A 21,259-nucleotide genomic window follows, 5' to 3' on the forward strand; every position below is an offset into this window, starting at 1 on the left:
TTTCTAGAAATAAATCTTTGTGGGAGGATAATGACCACTTGGAGAGTGTGAGTCTTCAGGGAACAAAGATCGGATCTCCCGGCCCAAGGAGCACGGAAGCGAAGCCTCCCCTGCGCGCGGCAGCCACCGTGCGTAACCTCTCCTGAACCGAGTAGCAACCGCCTGAACCCACCCAGCCCAGGGCGAGGCTGCCTCAGAAGCCGGATTTCAGCAGAGTGGGTGCAGGATCTGCTTTAATTCTGCTCATCTTATTCTCGGGGACCGCACCCTGCGCGCCGGGAGGAAGGGCTCCAAAACCACAGGGCGGAGGCTTCCGCGCGGCCCCAGACCTGACCATCTATGGTCACAGAACACACCGACCAAACAGGAAGTGGGGTGAGAGCGGAAGGTTTCCTACCTTCCCAGCCCCGCGACTGCCAGCCGGGCTGGGGCTGACCCACCGCGCCCTCACTGACCCCCACGCCCTGCGCCCAGTCTCCGTAAGTCCTCCCACAACAATGTCCAGACTAATTGCCTTCCCATGTCACAAACGGGGAAACCGAGGTATGCACGCCCAGAGACAGGCGGAGCTTGGCCTCGATCCCCACCGAGAGCTGACGGCCGCCCGGATTCCCGCCCTTAGAGAATCTGGCCCCCCAGTCGTTCCAAGACCCTTTACGGACAGCTTAAAGGAACGGGCCTCTGCCATTGAGACCAAACTGATAGAGGAACTGGTCACTCTCGTGTTCTTTCCAGAGAGGAGCTTAGCCAGGGACTTCTGCCCTTCCTGGGCCCGGGCCTCGGGGGCGATTCCGGGTAGGTAAAGCGGAACGAGGGCGTGGCCTCTCTTGTGAGCCAGCCCTCCTCGCGTCGCTCCCGCCTTGAGGGCGGGGCTCTTTCCCAAGTGCCCTCTCTGCGAGCCGGGCCGCTCTCTCCGGGGCGTGGCGAAGAGGGGCGGAGTCACGAGCGGGGCGGTGAGACTTCCTGCCCAGTCGGGGGCCAGCCTAGCGCTTCAGCCGGCGGCTCATTTCCGGTGGGGGCGCCGCGCCCAGTGAGGGCCCGGAAGTGGGTCGCGCGGAGATTGCTGGGCGGTTCTTGCCGGAAGCGGAGAGCGGCTGATCGCAGTCCGGAGGTGAGGCGGAACTCTGAGGTGAGGGTGTGCAGCTTGGTAGGGATTGGGGTCCCTTCCGGGGCCCATCGGCCCCTGGTGTTGTTAATGGCCCTTCTGGCCTACACGCGTGTCGTGAACCCTGCCGGGAGGGCCGGAGCTGAGGCCCTCAGGCCGACCCGGACTCCTGGGCGCGGTCTCTTGAGGTGGGGCCGGGGTGAGCAGCTGAGTCCGGTTGCCCCGGGGAGGCGCCTCTGCCCGATTTCGCAGCGCTGCTCATCAGCTTCAGCGGAGGCCTGATTCCTGAGGTGCTCTGACTGGAAGGAACCTCTGAGATCGGAGAGTCTTCCCTGTCTCCTCTTGATGCTCCCATTGCACTGATAGGTAAATTGATCCCTGGAGAAGAGGCTAGTCTGAGATATATAGCGAGTGAGGAAAAGAATCGGAATCATGATCCTGGTTCCTTAGATAACCAGCCTCAGTTCTTCCCATGTTGCTTGGAACCTCTCTAACTTGGGATGGTCTTCTGGTTGGTGTTGCCCCGCAGGCTGCTGCAGGTTAAAGGCCACCGCTGCGTGGAACTTTTTCTTTTTCCCTCCTCCCAAATGGAGCCGTTTGAAATGCCTAGGGAGTTTTTAAAAGAAAGGCGGGCAAATCCTTGTATTTACAGGCAGATATTCTCCTTTTCCTCCTCGGCTGCTGCTCTCATTTTGAAAAGCCAGGCTGACATTGAAGGTGTGTACTTCTGGACCTGAAATCAGACGGCTCAGGTTTGGTCTGGCCTCGGTGCTAAGTGTCTGTGGCCACAGGTGCCTTAAACTTCTTTGAGCCTCCTTTTGTTCATCTTTTAAGTGGAGATCTCTGCTGACCCCACAGGATTAAATTCAGCGTAACAAATTGTGTTTATTCTGTGCCAGCATTTTCCCAGATGCGGGGAATGCAGCTTTAAAACAAAACAATGTAGATCCTGCCCGCGTGGAGCTAGCAGTGTTTGCAGGGATGTTTAAGAAGTAATTATAAATGTTGATGAGTGTTAGGAAAGAACAGGGTGCTCTGAAAGTATGTAACAAGGGGTTCAGGAAAAGCCCTTCTGAAGAAGCAGAGTTTTTAAGATGAATTTTGAAGGATAAATAGGAATGTGTTCGAAGAGGGGAATGAGAACATTTGAGACAGGTTAGCATCAGAACTGTGTCAGTTGAAGCTCTTTGTGGGGCTCTCTCTTCAAGTGAAAATCCGGTGGCATATCAGCACATTTATCATTTACCAGACTTTTATTTAATTAATTTATTTATTTGTATTTTTAGTAGAGATGGGGTTTCGCCATGAAGGCCAGGCTGCTCTGGAACTCCTGACCTCAGGTGATCCCCCCCGCCTCAGCTTCCCAAAGTGCTGGGATTATGGGCGTGAGCCACTGTGCCTGGCCCCACCAGACGTTTATTAAGACCTTAATATGTATGAGGCACATTTTAATGAGACAGCCTTTGTGGCAAAGAATACAGTTGTTCTTCTGGAGTTTACAGTGGGAGAGGAAATAGACAAGTAAATGAGGGATGGCTTACAGTGTCATAGTGCATAGCACAGGGCTGCAAGAGCATAGTGGAGAAATACCTGAGCCAGGTGTCCAGGATTCCGGGAGGAAATGGGAGGCTAACTCTTGAAATATTTATTTAGCGACATAGGGAATCCGGAAAAGGGATTTCCAGGCAGAGACTGCTACAGGTGCAAGTACCTGGAGAACCGGACAGCTGAAAGACACGACGAGTTCAGTGTGACTGGAATTCTAGTAATGGTTGGGGAAGTGGAGGAAGTGAGATGTGGTCAGGTCAGTCATACGTGGAGGACATTGTAAGTCATGCTAAGGAATTTGGATTTTTACCCTGAAAGCTATAGAGATGCTTTGAAGGGTTTTGTGCAGGAAAATGATGTCGTCAGATTTATATTTCAGAAAGTTCATTCTGTCAAGTAGGAGGGGACCAGCCCTATGGGGAAGTAAAACAGTGTTTGGAAGCTTGCTGTAGACGTGGCCTGAACTAAGACAGTGGAAATGGGAATGGAGAGGAGGGATCAGATGTGGGCAATATTAAGAAGATAGAATCCGTAGAATTGGAGGCTGATTATGGGAATGAAGAGGTAAGAATAGCGCGATTGCCTGGCTTTCTGGCTTAGGGAACTGAATGGGTAGTACCATTCAGATAAAGAGTATGAGAGGTAAGTTAGGGAAGTGACATGGGAAAAAATGCATTTTGAATGTTTTTAGTTTGAGATGTTCGTAGCACATCCAGGCAAAGATGTCTAATAAGGTGGGTCAGCTAAAGGAAACAGCAAGAGTAAAGATACGGAGGCAGGAGAGGGCCTAAATTGTCCAGTGACATACTGGGGCCTGAGTTTTGCAGAAGACCAGACTGCAAAAAAGGTTAGATGTCGGCCAAGTTGTGAAGGGCTTTTTGTTTGTTTGTTTGTTTGTTTGTTTTGAGACGGAGTCTTGCTCTGTTGCCCAGGCTGGTGTGCAGTGGCACAATCTCGGCTCACTGAAACCTCCACCTCCCGGGTTCAAGCAATTCTCCTGCCTTAGCCTCCCGAGAAACTGAGATTACAGGAGCGCGCCACCATGCCTGGCTAATTTTTGTATTTTTAGTGGAGACGGGGTTTTACCATGCTGGCCAGGCTGGTCTCGAACTTCTGACCTCGTGATCCGCCTGCCTCGGCCTCCCAAAGTGTTGTGATTACAGGTGTGAGTCACCGCACCCGGGGTGAAGGGCTTTTAATGCCTTGTTGAATTTGTTTGGATTTGATTTTGTGGTTGGCAGTTTGCTAATTGATTTGCCCAGGTCCAGCATAAAGAAATTTCTGGGCCGGGCACAGTGACTCACGCCTGCTGTAATCCTGGCACTTTGGGAGGCTGAGGTGGGCAAATCACTTGAGATCAGGAGTTCAAGACCATCCTAGCCAACATGGTGAAACACCATCTCTACTAAAAATACAAAAAGTAGCTGGGCATGGTTGCTCACGCCTGTAGTCCCAGCTACTTGGGAGGCTGAGGCAGGAGAATCGCTTAAACTTGGGAGGCGGAGGTTGCAGTGAGCTGAGATTGCACTGCTGCACTCCAGCCTTGGTGACAGTGAGACCCTGTCTCAAAAAAAAAAAAAAAAAGGGAAAAAAGAAAAAAGAAAATTTCTCGCTTTTTCCAGAAATACGTCCTCAATTGGGCGGGCATAATTGATATCTCAGAGAAGTTTAAATAAAATGGTAGCAGTGAAAGTACTTTGTAGAATACAGCCTGATGTGCAAACCAAAAGTGGTGATATTCTTAAGATTCAGTGAATATATTTTTGCTTTGGAGGTTAGCTATTGAGTCTGTAAAATGTTTTGTTTCCAACCTACGGATGATCTTTTATTCTTACCCTTTTTCCTGGTTGCAGTTATTTTTTTAGCTTTTAAAAAGTGTCTTTCTTGAGGCTGAGTTAGAGACTAGCCTGGTCAACATAGTGAGGCCCCTGTCTCTACAGGAAAAAAAAAAAGGTGACTTCCTCCTTTCAGTTTTTTGTGAAGCATTGTGAATCAAATTTTTTTTTACTTAAGCAAATGCAAAGTGTCACTGGAAGCTGAACCTCTGGTTTGAAATTTAATGCTGAGATTTGAAATCTGAGAGTTCTTGAGCGGTATCTTACCCAGTCCTAGTGATTATTCCTTTGAAATGTTGCCATCAGTTTCTTTCTTTATTTGTGCTAACCTGGCTTTCATGAGCTGTACTTCAGCTTCTCTATGACAACCAGACTAATCTTTTTAAAGTTCTCTAAGAAGAAGCATTTTTCATCTTGTTACTCTTCACTGACTTCCTATTTACAAAGAATAAATTCTGAACTCTTTTTTCCATCTTACAGAATTCTCTACAGTTTAGACCCTTATCTTAATTTTTATTAGATGGTACAGGTTGACTTTCTAATTTAGAAAGTCCTGAACTAGCATTTTACTTAACCTTTTGCACCTCCCTGTGCTCCCTATTAAATTAGAACAGGGTTTCTCAACGTTGGCACAATTGACGTTTTGGGCCATATAATTCTTTATTATGGAGTTGTCCTGTGCATTGTAGGATGTTAAGCAGCATCTGTCTCTACCCAGTAGATGCCAGTAAGACTTCCTCAGTTGTGACAGCCAAAAATGTCTTCAGACATTGCCATATGTCTCCTGGAGGACAAAATTGCCCCTGGTTGAGAATTGCTGCATTAGAAAGTATCATAGCTATGATTGTACAATGTCCCAACTAAATTCTGTGAGGGCAGGCCCCATAGCCATACTTAGCACAGTTGATGGTACATGATAAGCACTCAGTATCCTGCAATGAATGAAAATCATTTGTTTCTGTTGAAGCTTCAAGAAATTACTGTTCCTTCAAGGAACTTCTGGGTGTGCAGGTTGCAGTACAGTGGTGCAATCATGGCTCATTGCAACCTCAAACTTCTGGGCTCAAGTAATCTTCTCGCCTCGGCCTCCTGAGTAGCTGGGACTACAGTTCTTTTTCTTTCTTTTGTTTTTTGTTTTTTTGAGATGGAGTTTCTCTCTGTTGCCCAGGCTGGAGTGCAGTGGCGTGATCTTGGCTCACCGCAATGTCCACCTCCTGGGTTCAAGCAGTTCTCCTGCCTCAGCCTCCTGAGTAGCTGGGACTAGAGGCACACACCACCATACTCAGCTAATTTTTATATTTTTGGCATGGACAGGGTTTTGCCACGTTGGCCAGGCTGGTCTCGAACTCCTCGAGGGAACCACCCACCTCAGCCTCTCAAAGTGCTGGGACTACAGGCATGAGCCACCACGCACTCGGCCAAATGTTTGATTTTTTTCAGAGACAGGGTCTCACCGTGTTGCCTGGGCTGGTCTCAAACCCCTGGCCTCAGGTGATTCTCTGGCCTCAGTCTCCTGAGTCACTGGGATTACAGGCATGAGCTACCACACCTGGCAGATGTGATCTTAAGAGAAATGCCATTGATTTAAGTACTAGAAGCAAGCTTCTTGTTGACAGTGTAAGTCAGCAGATTTCCCTCTCTGTATTGAAAATTATGTAAATTCCTGTTTTGTTCGTGTTCCTTGTATTTAGAGTGCTTGGTTTTAGTGGACAGGGACTATCATTTATTTTAAAGTTGCATATAGGCTGGGCGTGGTGATTCACGCCTGTAATCCCAGCATTTTGGGAGGCCAAGGCGGGTGGATCACCTGAGGTCAGGAGTTTGAGACCAGCCTGGCCAACACGGTGAAACCCCGTCCCTACTAAAAATACAAAAATTTGCTGGGTGTGGTGGCATGTATCTGTAATCCCAACTACTAGGGAGGCTGAGGCAGGAGAATCACTTGAACCCGGGGAGGCGGAGGTTGCAGTGAGCTAAGATCGCGCCACTGCATGATCTGCGCCAGCCGGGGTGACAGAGCAAGACTCCGTCTCAAAAAAAAAACACAAAAAAACAAACACTAAAGTTGCATATAGTTTATGGAGTTATTCACATTTTAGTTGATAAAATTATACAGTCATGTGTTGCTTAATGACAGGGATACATTCTGAGAAATCTGTCATTAGGTGATTTCATCATTGTGGGAACATCATAGAGTGTACTTGCACAAATTTAGATGATACTGCACATGGTGTAACTTATTGCTCCTGGGCTACAAACCTGTAGAGTACGTTACTGTATCTAATACTGTAGGCAGTTTGTAACACAGTGTATTTGTTTATTTAAACTTTTTTTTTTTTTTTGAAACGGAGTCTCACTCTGTCGCCCAGGCTGGAGTGCAGTGGCACGATCTTGGCTCACTGCAACCTCTGCCTCCTGGGTTCAAGCAATTCTTCTGCCTCAGCCTCCCGAGTAGCTGGTACTACAGGTGTGCACCACCATGCCCAGCTAATTTTTGTATTTTTAGAAGAGATGGGGTTTAACTGTATTGGCCAGGCTGGTCTCAAACTCCTGACCTTGTGTTCCGCCAGCCTCGGCCTCCCAAAGTGCTGGGATTACAGGCATGAGCCACCGTGCCTGGCCACATTTTTAAAGTACAGTAAAAATAGAGTATTATAATCTTATGGGACCACTGTTGATTTTGTGGTCCATCATTGACCAAAATGTCATTATGTAATGCATGACTATAGTTTCATAACTTTAAATTAATGCAGCTACAGCATTCACCATGAAATTATTTCTTCTTGATGTACTATATGTTAACCTGATAAAAACAAAGTTCTAAAAATATGCCTCAGCTACAGTGCTGCTTTGTTTGCCTTGTATTACCAGACCTTTTGTGCCAAACTTTTCCATTTGGCTGGAAAATAGTTGAAATGTTTAATGGAAGGAGCAGACTTGCTTTGTTTTGTTTTGTTTTTTTCCTCCAGAGTGCATTGAAATTCCTATACTTTAGTTAATTATAGACTTACAGTCTTTCCATATTTCTACTTGTAGATGAATCATGTCTAAGGACAAACGTCATCCTTGAATCCATCTTTATATATTAGAGTGGGAAATGCTGTTTTATTAAAGCAACTATTCAGGCTGAAATCAGCCAATGCGGTTTTCCCTTACACGCTATAAAACATGTAGAAGTAGAAAGGGACTGCTGAATGCCCTGTGGAATTAGTCTTTATAATATTCTTTGAACATACGAGAGAAGAGAACCCATGACCACACAAAGTTACCTGTTTGCTCCAGACATTGAAACAGCTGGTTTCCAAGTCTAATTTCACTTAATACACTAACTTTACTCACTCCTGGAGTTTCAGATAGAGGACATGTGTAAGGAGGGAACAGGAGACAGGTGTTGATGTTGGGTTGGATTCCTTCCCTCCCTAGAAGAAGGCCTTTTTAAATCTAAACCTCAGGTGGCAGTGACTCAGGCACTAAATGTCATTGGTTTAATCAGTGAAACCAAATGCTTAGAGAAGAACAGTGGCTCCTGATTTGGGTTAGATTTAGATGGCATTTTTTTTTTTTTTTTTTTTTGAGATGGTGTCTTGCTCTGTCTTGGCTCACCGTAACCTCCACCTCCCGAGTTCAAGCAATTCTCCTGCCTCAGCCTCTTGAGTAGCTGGGATTACAGGCATGAGCCATTGCACCCGCCCACCATCACGCCTGGCTAATTTTTTTGTTTTTGTATTTTTAGTAGAGACGGGGTTTTGCCATGTTGGCCAGGCTGGTCTTGAACTCCTGACCTCAGGTGATCTGCCCTTCTCAGCCTCCCAAAGCGCTGGGATTACAGGCATGAGCCATTGCACCCGGCCTAGATGGCATCTTTACTGGGGCAAAGTGGTGCCTGTTATTTGGTTTCTGTGTTAAACAAGCCAACTTGTATCTTCTGGTAGCATGTGTAGGTTTTACTTTGTGACATGTTAAAACCTCGTGATAAGAATTTATTAGAAGTAGAACTAACTACTACATAGTTTAGTGGTAATTTAGAAGAGATACTCAAGTAGAGGTTTTTATTATTATTATAAAAGTTTATATGTTAAAGTTTGGAAAACAGGTAGAAATTGTCAAAAACCCCATCACCCAAATGTGATAAATATTGTAAATTTTGTGTTCAAGTTTTTTTCCACACTGCATTTAGCTATTCCCCTGTAATTAGAAGTCCAAGTTAGATACAGATAGAGCAGTAGATCTAACATTGCAGCAAACATCTCCATGCTTATCACTTTTCTCACATTATGATTTACTTTCTTAGGATAAAACCTCAGGAACAGGATTACAAAATTAAGGCAAGAGAAGCATTTTGAAGCAAATCAATTGGGCTACCATAGTAGACAGGCTGATTTGTATGGGGGCTTTATTTTCAATTTTACTTAAGGATGATGACTTAGAAAAACAACTATGGGACAAAGTAGAAAACATTTCAAGCATAGCAACTTCCTACTCAAGTAGAAATTCATGCTACTGTCTTAATTGCCTGGTGGGATGCAACAAGAACTGCACGCATAACCTGGTTCCATTTACTTCTGAATGACTTCCTTGAATAGGCAGAAGGAATTGGGTTAAGTTGTTAGAAGTATGAGAGTATGAAGCAGCTTTGGCAGGAATCACTAGCCATTTCTGATTTTTTTTTTTTTTTTTTGAGACAGAGTGTCTCTCTGTCATCTGGGCTGGAGTGCAGTGGCGCGATCTCAGCTCACTGCAACCTCCGCCTGCTGGATTCAAGAGATTCTTGTGCCTCAGTTCTGGCAGAAGGTGGTGTTTTTACAAGATGATTTGTTGGATTACAGGCATGCACCACCATGCCTGGCTAATTTTTGTATTTTTAGTAGAGGCGAGGTTTCGCCATTTTAGCCAGGTTGGTCTCGAACTCTTGACCTCAGGTTATCCACCTGCCTCAGCCTCCCAAAGTGCTGGGATTACAGGCCTGAGCCACTGCGCCCGGCCTGGTTTTTTTGGTTTCAAACCACAATAGACATTGCTGGAGAATCAAGCTCATAGTCTGTTTTTACTCTGCACGATATCCCTCCAGAAACTTGTCTATTCTCATGACTTCATGACAGTTCTTTGCCAATGATTTGCAAACATTATCTCCAGTCTTGATTCTTTCCCAGGCTTTATTTCTAAATACTCACTAGTCATTCCCACTTAGAAGCTTTGTCTTCTTTTCAAACTCAGCATATCCAAAACTGACCTCATCTTGTTGCCCTAACTAGAACATGCCACAACCCATTTCTGCCTATAATGTCATTATTCTCTTAAGGCCCCCATATTTGCAAATCTGGAGTCATCTTTGCCTCCCTTCTCTGAATGCTACTGTGCTCACAGTCAGTACCATACAGTTAGTACTTGTTCTCAGTTTAATGCACACTTGTTTCATGTGACCTCCTAGGGCAGAACCAAGATTCGTGGGTGGAAGTTGCAGGGAGGCAGATTTGCCTCCATATAAGGAAGAACTTTTTAATACTTTGAGCTGTTTGAATGGAATGGACTGCCTCCAGAAGTCTCGGGTTCTCCATCACTGAAGGTGTTTGAGCAGAGGCTGCCTAGTTGCTAATTGAAAGGACTGTTCTGGCATAAGGTGGTGTTTTTACAAGATGATTTCTAGAATCCCTCTAATCCTGAGAGCCAGTGAGTCAGTAGAAGGTAGCTTTGTCTCTCCTGCTAGACTCCCTTAGGACAGATAAACTATTTTACCTTTCTTTTATATTCTGTACAGCACTTAATTCAGGTGCTGGTCTCTTAATTGCCTAAAGATGATTATTTACAGGTTAATTGATTCTTTTCATTTTGTTCCAATATTTGGTTAAATACCAAATATTGTGGATTTTTTTCCTTTGAAATATCTTCTGTAGATTGGGCACGGTGGCTCATGCCTGTAATCCCAGCACTTTGGGGAGACCAAGGCGGGTGGATCACCTGAGATCAGAAGTTCGAGACCAGCCAGGCCAACATGGTGAAACCCTGTCTCTACTAAAAATACAAAAATTCGCAGGGTGTGGTGGTGCATGCCTGTAGTTCCAGCTACTCGGGAGGCTGAGGCAGGAGAATCGCTTGAACCTGGGAGGTGGAGGTTGTAGTGAGCTGAGATCATGCCATCGCACTCCAGCCTGGGCAACAGAGTGAGACTCCATCTCAAAAAATAACAATAATAATAAATAAATACAAATATCTTTTGTAGTAGCCTTATTTTACAGCTAGATGAATAATAGCTTTTAACCTAACTTTCTAGACCCTAATATCATCACTTGTCTCCACATCCCGTTCTGTTTATCAGACAGTACTTGTAAGCTCTTCGCTTTCATCATATTATTCTTTCACTCAAAACCCTTGAATGGCTTCACATTGATCACAACATCAAATTTAAATTTTCCCTGCCTTTCAGTGCCCTCCATAATCTGGCCCAGCTTGCTCATGCATCCTTGTTCCCTATAATACTCCATGTTCTATGTAGGCTAACCCACTCACATTTTCTGTGCATAGCCTGCTTGGTCTCCTTTTTTGCTTTTAACTTGCTCTGGAATGGCTTCCCTTTTTTCTCTTGCTTCTTCAAGATGCCTCACTTCCCTCCTGAAACCAAACTACCACCAGTCCTCATTGATTTCCTCTGAACTCTCAGAGCATGTAATAATTTATGTAATTCAGAACCATAGCAACAACATTCTGTGAAGAAAAATCTGCAAGAATAGGCTGATAATTTAACTTTCCCTAATCCAACTGGATATTCCCATAATAAAACTTTTAAAAATATAGGCTGGCTGTCATGGTTCACATCTGTAATCCCAGCATTTTGGGAGGCTGAGGCAAGAGGACTGTTTGAGCCCAGGAGTTTGAGACTAGCCTGAGCAACATAGTGAGACTCTGTCTCTATCACACACATACACACACAAAAAAAAGCCAGGCATGGTGGCATGTAGTTATAGTCCCAGTAGGCCCAGCTACTCAGGAGGCTGAAGCCAGGAGGTCAAGGCTGTAGTGAGCTGTGAACACACCATTGCCCTCCAGCCTGGTCAATAGAGCCAGACCCTGTTTTTTTTTGTTTGTTTTGTTTTTTGAGATGGAGTCTCGCTCTGTTGCCCAGGTTGGAATGCAGTGGCGCGATCTTGGCTCACCGCAAGCTCCGCTTCCTGGGTTCATGCCATTCTCCTGCCTCAGCCTCCTGAGTAGCTGGGACTACAGGCTCCTGCCACCACGCCTGGCTAATTTTTTTTTTTTTTATTAGAGACGGGGTTTCATAGTGTTAGCTAGGATGGTCTCGATCTCCTGACCTCGTGATCCGCCTGCCTTGGCCTCCCAAAGTGCTGGGATTACAGGTGTGAGCCACCGCGCCTAGCCTGTTTTTTTTTTGTTTGTTTTGTTTTTTAAATAAAAGCCAAAAAACTTTAACAAATATAATCTACAGTGTTTATTCCATTCACATTTTATTTTGTTGTCCTAACCAATATGAATGCTTCTGGAGGGGAGGGACCATGTGTCTTCTATTTCTTCAGTAGGCCCACAATGCTAAGCACTTTGATTTTATTAGCATCTTCTGTGTGCCTAGTTTTTCTAGGTGCTGGGAGATAGAGTGAGTGCGGGAGGTAGAATGGATAAATTCCCATCCTTCTTAAGCCTATATTCCAGTACATAATATGTAGTGCTAACATTTTACATTTGAATTGCATTTTAAGGCTTCTGAAGTGATTATTCGTATCTATGAAATCACCTCCTTTGATCCTTATATCTATGTATGCTAGATGAGGATTATAATTCATTATGTGACTGTGTGAAGTTACACAGTTAGTATGTATAGCGTGGGACTGAGGCCTCAGTCTTCTAATTTTATTTGGACTTGTGTAATTTTTACCACCTCTGTTTCTGAAGCTTTTATAATGAATGCTTAAGTAGTTGGGAATCCGGACATTCATTTGTGGAGGTTTACATATAGTTCTTGGTTGTTGACAATTAGAAATGGCAAGGAGCAAGATTAGGCAGACTTACAATTCTCTGCTCTGATACTTCTGTGTTTGGGAGAAGCCTTATTTATTTATTTATTTAAATAAAAGAGACGAGATTTTGCTATGTTGCCCAGGCTGGTCTTGAACTGGCCTTAAGCCATCCTCCTGCCTCGGCCTCCCAAAGTGCTAGGATTATGGGTGTAAGCTATCATGCCTGGCCTGAGAAGCCTTATTTTAAACTTCCTTTCCAAATATGTCTCATCTATCCTGAATGTGATTGAAAAAAAGTTGGCCTCCGTGGAGAAAATTGAAAGCAGAAAAATGGAAGATGCTGGCCAGGTGCGGTGGCTCACGCCTGTAATCCCAGCACTTTGGGAGGCCGAGGCAGGCGGATCACCAGGTCAGGAGATTGAGACCATCCTGGCTAACACGGTGAAACCCTGTCTCTAATAAAAATACAAAAAATTGGCCGGGCTTAGTGGCTCACGCCTATAATCCCAGCACTTTGGGAGGCCGAGGCAGGCAGATCACGAGGTCAGGAGATCGAGACCATCCTGGCCAACATGGTGAAACCCCGTCTCTACTAAAAATACAAAAAATTAGCCAGGCGTGGTGGCAGGCGCCTGTAGTCCTAGCTGCTCAGGAGGCTGAAGCAGGAGAATGGCATGAACCCGCGAGGTGGAGCTTGCAGTGAGCTGAGATTGCACCAGTGCACTGCAGCCTGGGTGACAGAGTGAGACTCCGTCTCAAAAAAAATAAAAATACAAAAAATTAACTGGGCGTGGTGGCAGGTACCTGTAGTCCCAGCTACTGGGGAAGCCGAGGCAGGAGAATTGCTTGAACGTGGGAGGAGGAGGTTGCAGTGATCCGAGATCGTGCCACTGTACTCCAGCCTGGGTGACAGAGGGAGACTCCATCTCAAAAAAAAAGAAAAATGGAAGATGATAATAATGTAATTAAAGATACCATAAAGAGACCTTGAGCCCATAGTGCTGCGCAAACAAGTCGGGGCTGGATACTGTGATTAACCATATAGTCACTTAATTTCTTAAAAGCCATTGTGGAGTAGCAAGAAGAGCTGCAGAGTAGGATTCAGAATAGTTGTACTCTAGGCCTGGGGTCTTTACTCACTGGTTGTTTGATCTCTGGCAAGTTTTTTTTTTTTTTTTTTTTTTTTGAGACGGAGTTTTGCTCTTGTTGCCCAGGCTGGAGTATAATGGCACAAACTCGGCTCATTGCAATCTCCACCTCCCAGGTTCCAGCAATTCTGCCTTAGCTTCCCGAGCAGCTGGGATTACAGGCATGCGCCAGTACTCCAGGCTAATTTTGTATTTTTAGTAGAGACGGGGTTTCTCCATGTTGGTTAGGCTGGTCTCGAACTCCTGACCTCAGGTGATTCACCCACCTCAGCCTCCCAAAATGCTGTGATTACAGGTGTGAGCCACCGTGCCTGGCCGTCTGGCAAGCTTTTAACTGCTGTGAATGTCAGTTCAGTTTCTTCATTCTAAAAATAGGGATCAACGTCTATATAACATACCTTGCAGAATTATTTTAAGTCTCAAAAGAATCAACAGATTAATAATGTTAAGCATTTACAACTATAAAGAATTATTATATTTAATTGATATTATATATTCTAAGAAGAGTACTTTCCTTATGGTACTTAGTTTGAAGATCTCTATATCAGTGTGATTCGTGCCTGAGAAGGCAACATTTATTTGAAAGACGAGGGTTTGTAAGGTCCTGCAAAAGCAGATAAGCAAAAAATTAAAACAAAACACTTCTCCATGGATTCGATAGAGAAGATAGCCACACTGTGTTGAGGGGAGAGTGAGTAAGAGCCTTTGTTTATTTTCTTACTCAAACACCTTTATTAGCCCACTGTTCTTTTTTTTTTTTTTTTTTTGAAACATAATCTCGCTGTGTTGTCCAAGCTGGAGTGCAGTGTCCAAGCTGGAGTGCAACCTCCACCTCTCAGGTTCAAGCAATTCTCATGCCTCAGCCTCCCAAGTAGCTGGGACTACAGGTGCATACCACCACGCCTGGCTAAGTAGAGACGAGGTTTCACCATGCTTCCTAGCTGGTCTCGAACTCCTGAGCTCAGGCAATCCACCCGTCTCGGCCTCCCAAAGTGCTAGGATTACAGGCGTGAGCCAATGTACAGTGTTTTTAATGCCTCCTATGTTTATAGTACTGGAATTACAGTGGCAAGACATGGTCCTTGCCTTAGGGGGGCTAGTTACCTGTTGACTGTTAGAGGAGATCAGATGCATTCAGGGGATTATGACCATAAACTCTTAGACTCTGAAGACTGTTAAAAAAATTATTTTATTTTATTTTATTATTATTAATGTTTTGAGACAGAATCTTGCTCTGTCACCCAGGCTGGAGTGCAGTGGTACTATCTCGGCTCACTGCAACCTCCACTTCCGAGGTTCAAGCCATTCTTGTGCTTCAGCCTCTGTAGTAGCTGAGATCATAGCACACGCCACCATGCCCAGGTAATTTTTGTATGTTTAGTAGAGACGGGATTTAGTAGAGACGGGGTTTTGCCATGTTGGCCAGGCTGATCTCGAACTCCTGGCCTCAAGTGATTGCCTGTGTTGCCCTCCCAAAGTGCTGGGATTACAGTCGTGAGCCACCATGCCCGGCCAAATAAATGATTTTAAACCAGTGTGTGCGGTGCTGTGACAGAGATAAGTGCACAGTGTCGTGGTAGCACATACTAGAAATACTTCCCCAGGAGGTGATAACTTAGCTGAGACTTAAAGGACAATAGGAGTTCTAGAGGGGCAGATGGAAAAGGGAAAACATCTAAGCAGAGTGGATAGCATTATAAAGGCTCAGAAGTGAGAGAAAGCATGGCTCTTTCTGCAAAATGCAAATAGTCCCGGGTTGCTGTAGTGTGCTAAGGAAAGGTGTAGCAAGAGATAAAACAGGAGTGGTAGAAGATTAAGCAGGACTAGATTAGAGAAACCCTTGTCTGGACTTTACCCTGAACGCTCTGGGGTATGTGTCAAATGCAACTCTAATATCGTATCTCAAATGAAAATATAATTATAAATATTTCTTTAATACCATTCAGGACTCTGGGAAGTGTTGAGATAGATCACTCTGACTATAATAAGGAGAATGGATGAACAAAGTTTATTACTGTAACTAGTCATTGCATCCTCGACCTCCTGGGCTCAGGTAATCCTCCCGCCTCAGCCTCCTGGCTAGCTGGGACTACAGGTGTGTACCATCATGCCCGGCTAATTTTTTTATTTTTTGTAGAGATGGAATTTTGCCATGTTGTCCAGGCTGGTCGTGAACTCCTGAGCTCAAACACTTCCTCCCATCTTGGCATTCCAGAGTGCTGGGATTGTAGTTGTGAGCCACAGTACTTGGCCTGAATCTAAAATTTAATCCTAGATGAATGGCCTGAGCTAGATGGATGTGCTGCTCTGGTAGTCTTTAGTCTATAGGTGGTTATGGTGGTACCACCTGGCAAATAGGCTGGGTGTTACTACAACAAGGGTAGTCAGAGGCTTAGGAGTGTACATGACCACCGGAAGAATGTACGTGTGTGTAGAGAATAAGAAAAGGTGTGTCTTTCACACAACGGAATCTCATTCTCTACACACACATACAATGTCATGCTTAAATTCTGGACATTATTTTCCATAACATCTCAAATCTCATCTTACTCCCACCAAGAACAAAAAGCAGTTTCTGTTCTTTTGTATTTGGTTAATGGTAGAATGAGATTAGTTATAAATGGTAGCTGTATTGTCCCTTTTCATTCTGCTTAAGTCAGACAGTGGAACTGTAGCTTGTTTAGCAGTGAAAGCCTATAAATACAAATGAAATATGGAAAAAGGGAGCCAAAGTCCCATGAAGCTCTATTATTAAGCATTTAAGATTGGTAAATGTTCACAAACTCTGGCAGCCTCTAGCAACGTATGTACTGTGTCTTCATGTTAACAGTAGTCTCAACCTGAAGCATCCATGTATGAAGGAACATGTTTTATAACAGAACTGAGTGGTATCTGTTCATGGAAGGTAGCTTAGGAGTTTATTGCATTCCTTGCCTTTTCCCCTGGATTTATAGTGTGGTGGATTGTATCTATGTATGTGAGTCTGTCTCTTGATCAGTATGCATAATGGAACAGGGCAGGAATTCAGATATCAGTTGATAGTGTCATAACATTAGGGCAAGTATGTTGACTGCTTATGGTCTGCTCTATTTGAGAGTAGGACATAGACCTGAAGGCTTCTGCTGCTGCTGCAGGCCAGGTAATGGAAAGGTTTGTTTGGTTCTCATTCTCATTTTTTTTCTTTGCTTCTCTTTTAAACAACACTCTCTGACAAGTGATTGGGCCCACAGAGACCAGAGCCTGTACACAGAGAACGGACAGAGATTATATTGTCTTCCTAACTTTATCTTGTGAGCTGCTTATCTCTTCCACAGGGAGGACAATGTGTTAAACTGAGATAATTCTGGCATGCTGTCATCTTTGGGGGAATCATAATTGCTGTTGTCATTTTAGGCAGCTTCAAGGGAGTTGAGTTCATTCAGCTTCAGTTACATGAACTGAATTCAGTTACCTGAATTGACGCTTTCATGAAATGGAATCTTTCCAAGTCAAAGCTTGGATTGAAATTTCACTGACTGGTTTTTATGAGATCACTTAGGGTCTCAAATACTTTATGTAGAGGTGCATTGATCATATTTTACACTTACGTGTGACTTATGGGCAACTTTTAGCACCCTTGTCCCTCTGGAGTTTTGGAATGCTATTTGTGAGGTTTATAACTTCATAAATATTTATTGAACATCTACTACCTGCCAGGTAGTAGTCTAGATGGTAGAGTATACAGTAAGGAACAAGCTATATAAGGTCCTTTCTCTGTTGGAGCTTACTTTCTTTGGGATATTAGACATTGAATTAGGCTAGTTCAGATAAGATTGTACTTGTGAAAGATCTATAACAAATTCTTTTGGATGGGTCTAGTGCCCTTCCCTACTGCATGTCCAGATCTTTCTCATCTTCATTTGAAGGCTGGCTCAAATGGCAGCTTCTCCATCATATCCTTATCTGATCCTTCCAGCTGATATATTACTCCCCTCTTTGAAATCTCATGCCTATCAGCAACTTTCTTATGTCACTTTAACATTTTTTTCTATTTGTTTCATAGTTGTTAGTGCATGTGTTAAGTCTCCCCATTAGACTATAAATTACTGAGGGCAGGCCGGGCACAGTGGCTCACGCCTGTAATCCCAGCACTTTGGGAGGCCAAGGCGGGTGGATTACTTGAGGTCAAGAGTTCGAGACCAGCCTAGCCAACATAGTGAAACCCTGTCGCTACTAAAACTACAAACAATTAGCTGGGCATGGTGGCGCACACTTATAACCCTAGCTACTTGGGAGGCTGAGGCAGGAGAATCCCTTGAACCCAGCGGGGTGGAGCTTGCAGTGAGCTGAGATCCTGCCACTGCACTCCATCCTGAGTGAGACCTTGTCTGAAAAAAAAAAAAAAAATTATTGAGGGAAGAGTAAATATCCTATTCATCTGGTTTGGGATATTTCACATGCAGGCAGCAGGATGTTGTGGGAAAAAAACACACTGAACTTAGAACCAGAAGGATCAGATAAGGATATGATGGAGTACTGGCTGCTCTATTCACTGGCCGTGTGACTAGGCAAGTCATTTAACTTCACTGAAACTAAGTTTTCTATTTCTAAGCGTGTAGTAATCATCCTTCTATTCCTGAATAGTTGTTGGGAGGCTCAAACTGAGATAATGTATGTGACCATCCTTTGCAAATTTTAACTTTCTACACACAGTATCGTAGTAAATATTGAGTATTTGAATGAGTAAGCATTTACTTTAGTGAACACCTTTTCCTGAGCAGTTCTCTTGCTTAATGAGGTCTTTTGATTTTGTAAATACTTTAGACTACTTTTTTATCTGATTTTTTTTTTTGTATTGTTCCATTTTGCAGATGACATCTAATTTTATTAAATTATTCTGTTCCTGAGAATTGGCATCCTCTTCCTCCACCTGGGGATGACCAGGAATTTTCTGTTTTTTTCTCTGTAGGTGCTATTTAATATTTAAATAACAAATGACATTTGATCTGTTTCAGCAGGTGGTCCATTATGGCTGACATGCAAAATCTGGTAGAAAGATTGGAGAGGGCAGTGGGCCGCCTGGAGGCAGTATCTCATACCTCTGACATGCACCGTGGGTATGGAGACAGTCCTTCAAAAGGTAAGCAGTCCACAGCCCAGCAGAATGCTTTCTTTGAGCGTCTTGGCCTGAAAATTTTCTATTATTCTCTCCTTTGGAGCTAACTTCCCAAAACTTAATCTAGAAAGTTTATCTTTTGTAATTTGTATTGCTGTGAACAGATAAGAGAGGAAATGACTTGTACGGGGAGGCCTGTGGTTAAGTTATTTTAACACAAGAACTTCCTGCTTGTGTGATATTTCCTGTTCTTTCTTTAGCAGAATGACTCCAATGTAAGTCAAATGACAAGTGATAATAAAATTCCTCTCTCCAAACAATTGGCAAATTGGACATTTTGCACATGCACCAATTGAAACATAGAATGTTAGCACTAAAAGAAACCTTGGAGGATCATTTTATTTATTTTCATTTTATAGATAAAGAAAATTAAGCTCAGAGAGGAAAAGGAATTTAGTCAGGGTCACACAACCAGTTAGTGGTGATACTGGACCTAGAACCCAGGTCTCCTTACTCGTGTTCCGTATCCTGTTGACTGTATTACCTTGCCTCCCCACTTTCATATAGAAGCACGTTTTAAAGAAGCCTCCTTCTGATGCGTGGCTGATGGTTTGTGGCGTGTTTGTCTTTAGCAGGAGCAGCTCCATATGTACAGGCATTTGACTCGCTGCTTGCTGGTCCTGTGGCGGAGTACTTGAAGATCAGTAAAGAGATTGGGGGAGACGTGCAGAAACATGTAAGGATGTTTTGCCTTTTTCCCCTTCTTTTAAGGACTAACAGCTTTCTTGAGTCAGCCAAGGTCCTCATCCTTGGTTTAAGAGCTCCTTGAGAAGTTCCTCTTGGTTTGGGGCATTACACATGTTCTTTTTCTTTTACCTGTACTGAGGAGTTCAGTCCAGCCACAGAAACGATTCCTCATTTTTTTCTAGGCCCCTTGCTTTTATCGCGTATTTATACAGAAAGCTTGCTTGGTACATAAAATATGGTTCTATTCATCTTTGTAGTGAAGAATATGCACCAGTTTGATCCCAACATATTATATAATCAAACCTACAGTGGCTTATTTAAAGGAGTCATTATCATGACTTAGCATTTATAAAACTGTGCTTGATAGTTATTAGTTATGCTAATGTGGGTTATTTTCACACTTAACCCACAGCAAGAATATGAAGTAGGCAATGACAGGTGCCTTTCCTCCCACCTTCCTTTGTGCCTCCTACGTCATCACCACCCCCCCCCACCCCCACCCCACACTCACGTATACATTCTACCTCTATTTTTGGGACCCAAAAACCTTCCTGCTAGCTCACCGAATTATAAACAGTAACCATGCTTGGGATCTTCTTCACCTAAACCTTTCTCCAAGACTGGTTGCTTGGCTTTTGGAAAATCTATTTTGAGCCTCTCAAATACCATCTGTTGCCAATGGTTTTAGCTCTAGAGAGTGGGACCGGGACTTTAATAAGGGTGTGGAGGCTTGCATTTTTACTTAATACAGTTCTGTAACATTTGAAAAAACTTTAAAACATTTATCATTTGTATTTTAAAAATGCAAATCCAGAAAAAAATAGATTGCTTTCTTTGAATTTTTGTATTTTAATAGTGCTTATAGTCTCATGTTTCTTAAATTCTTTTGACTGCGAATGACCCTTAGAAATAAAGAACGTATTCGTAACTGAGATAAAAGTTTCACAAAATGATATTTATGCTACTTCTGCTGTACTTTTTAACTTTTTATTTGGAAATAACTTGAAGTTGGTGCACTGCACTCATACGTTTGTTCTATTAAGCTCACTAAATTGATTTAATTATTTATTAATGGGTCATGGTATCTGGCATTTGAGAGATAGCTTTAAACTAAAGGAGTAAATACCTTGAGAATTTTCAGCATAAATTTAGGCCTTTGCCTTTACTCCTGTCTCCAATTTTTGAGAAAAGAAAGGTGTTTTTTTGGTTGCTGTTTGTTTTATTTTGCTGATGTGAAATAGGAAGGATTTTTCAGTGCACAGTATCACAATGCATGTGTAAGGTGCTAACATGGCTTCATGTAAGCTAGGTGATTATCCAATTAACTTCACTTCCAACTCCGGATATATATCCCTGACGAGTTCCAATAGGAACAGTAGTGTATGTAATTCTGCTATCAGTCCCTGGAATCTGGAATACATGAGGAGGATAACATGAAGTGCCTGGGTTGCTATCAGAGTACATGGAAGTAGAGGTTTCAGGTTATTCTTATCAAGACTTCTCTAGTTATAATGTGTCATCAATAGCTGATTCTTCTTTCTGGCAGGCGGAGATGGTCCACACAGGTTTGAAGTTGGAACGAGCTCTGTTGGTTACAGCTTCTCAGTGTCAACAGCCAGCAGATGTAAGTTCACTACTAGCTGGTTTCATTTTGGTTTGATGCTCAGGACAAGTTGAGAGATTTCTGTCAAGCTATTATAACATTTTAAAACAGACGTACTAGGCTTTTGGTAATACATGTTCATACCAAGTCCCAGAGGTCGAGCCATACTTCAAGTGCCTTAATGGGAAGGTACTATTGGGTACTTAATGGTCTC

At 43.6% G+C, this 21,259-nt stretch overlaps 1 protein-coding gene across 14 annotated transcripts in view; it reads left to right on the plus strand.

Moving 5' to 3' along the window:
- Positions 1-226: 226 nt before the first annotated feature.
- CAP1 (cyclase associated actin cytoskeleton regulatory protein 1) overlaps positions 227-21,259 on the plus strand; it is a 32,254-nt gene continuing 11,221 nt past the window's right edge. The window contains exons 1-4 of one of the 14 annotated variants that reach the window (XM_032160397.2): positions 227-479; positions 18,598-18,719; positions 19,328-19,431; positions 20,989-21,066. In XM_032160397.2, the coding sequence (XP_032016288.1) occupies positions 18,608-18,719; positions 19,328-19,431; positions 20,989-21,066 (294 nt within the window). In that variant the 5' untranslated portion in view covers positions 227-479; positions 18,598-18,607. Of the gene's footprint in view, positions 480-570; positions 796-982; positions 1,130-1,176; positions 1,472-18,594; positions 18,720-19,327; positions 19,432-20,988; positions 21,067-21,259 lie in introns of those variants that run through there. The other 13 variants (XM_032160395.2, XM_058442380.1, XM_058442381.1 and 10 more) reach the window with 13 other exon arrangements.

Source organism: Hylobates moloch, unplaced genomic scaffold (genome assembly GCF_009828535.3).
Source record: "Hylobates moloch isolate HMO894 unplaced genomic scaffold, HMol_V3 SCAFFOLD_8, whole genome shotgun sequence".
NCBI lineage: Eukaryota > Metazoa > Chordata > Mammalia > Primates > Hylobatidae > Hylobates > Hylobates moloch.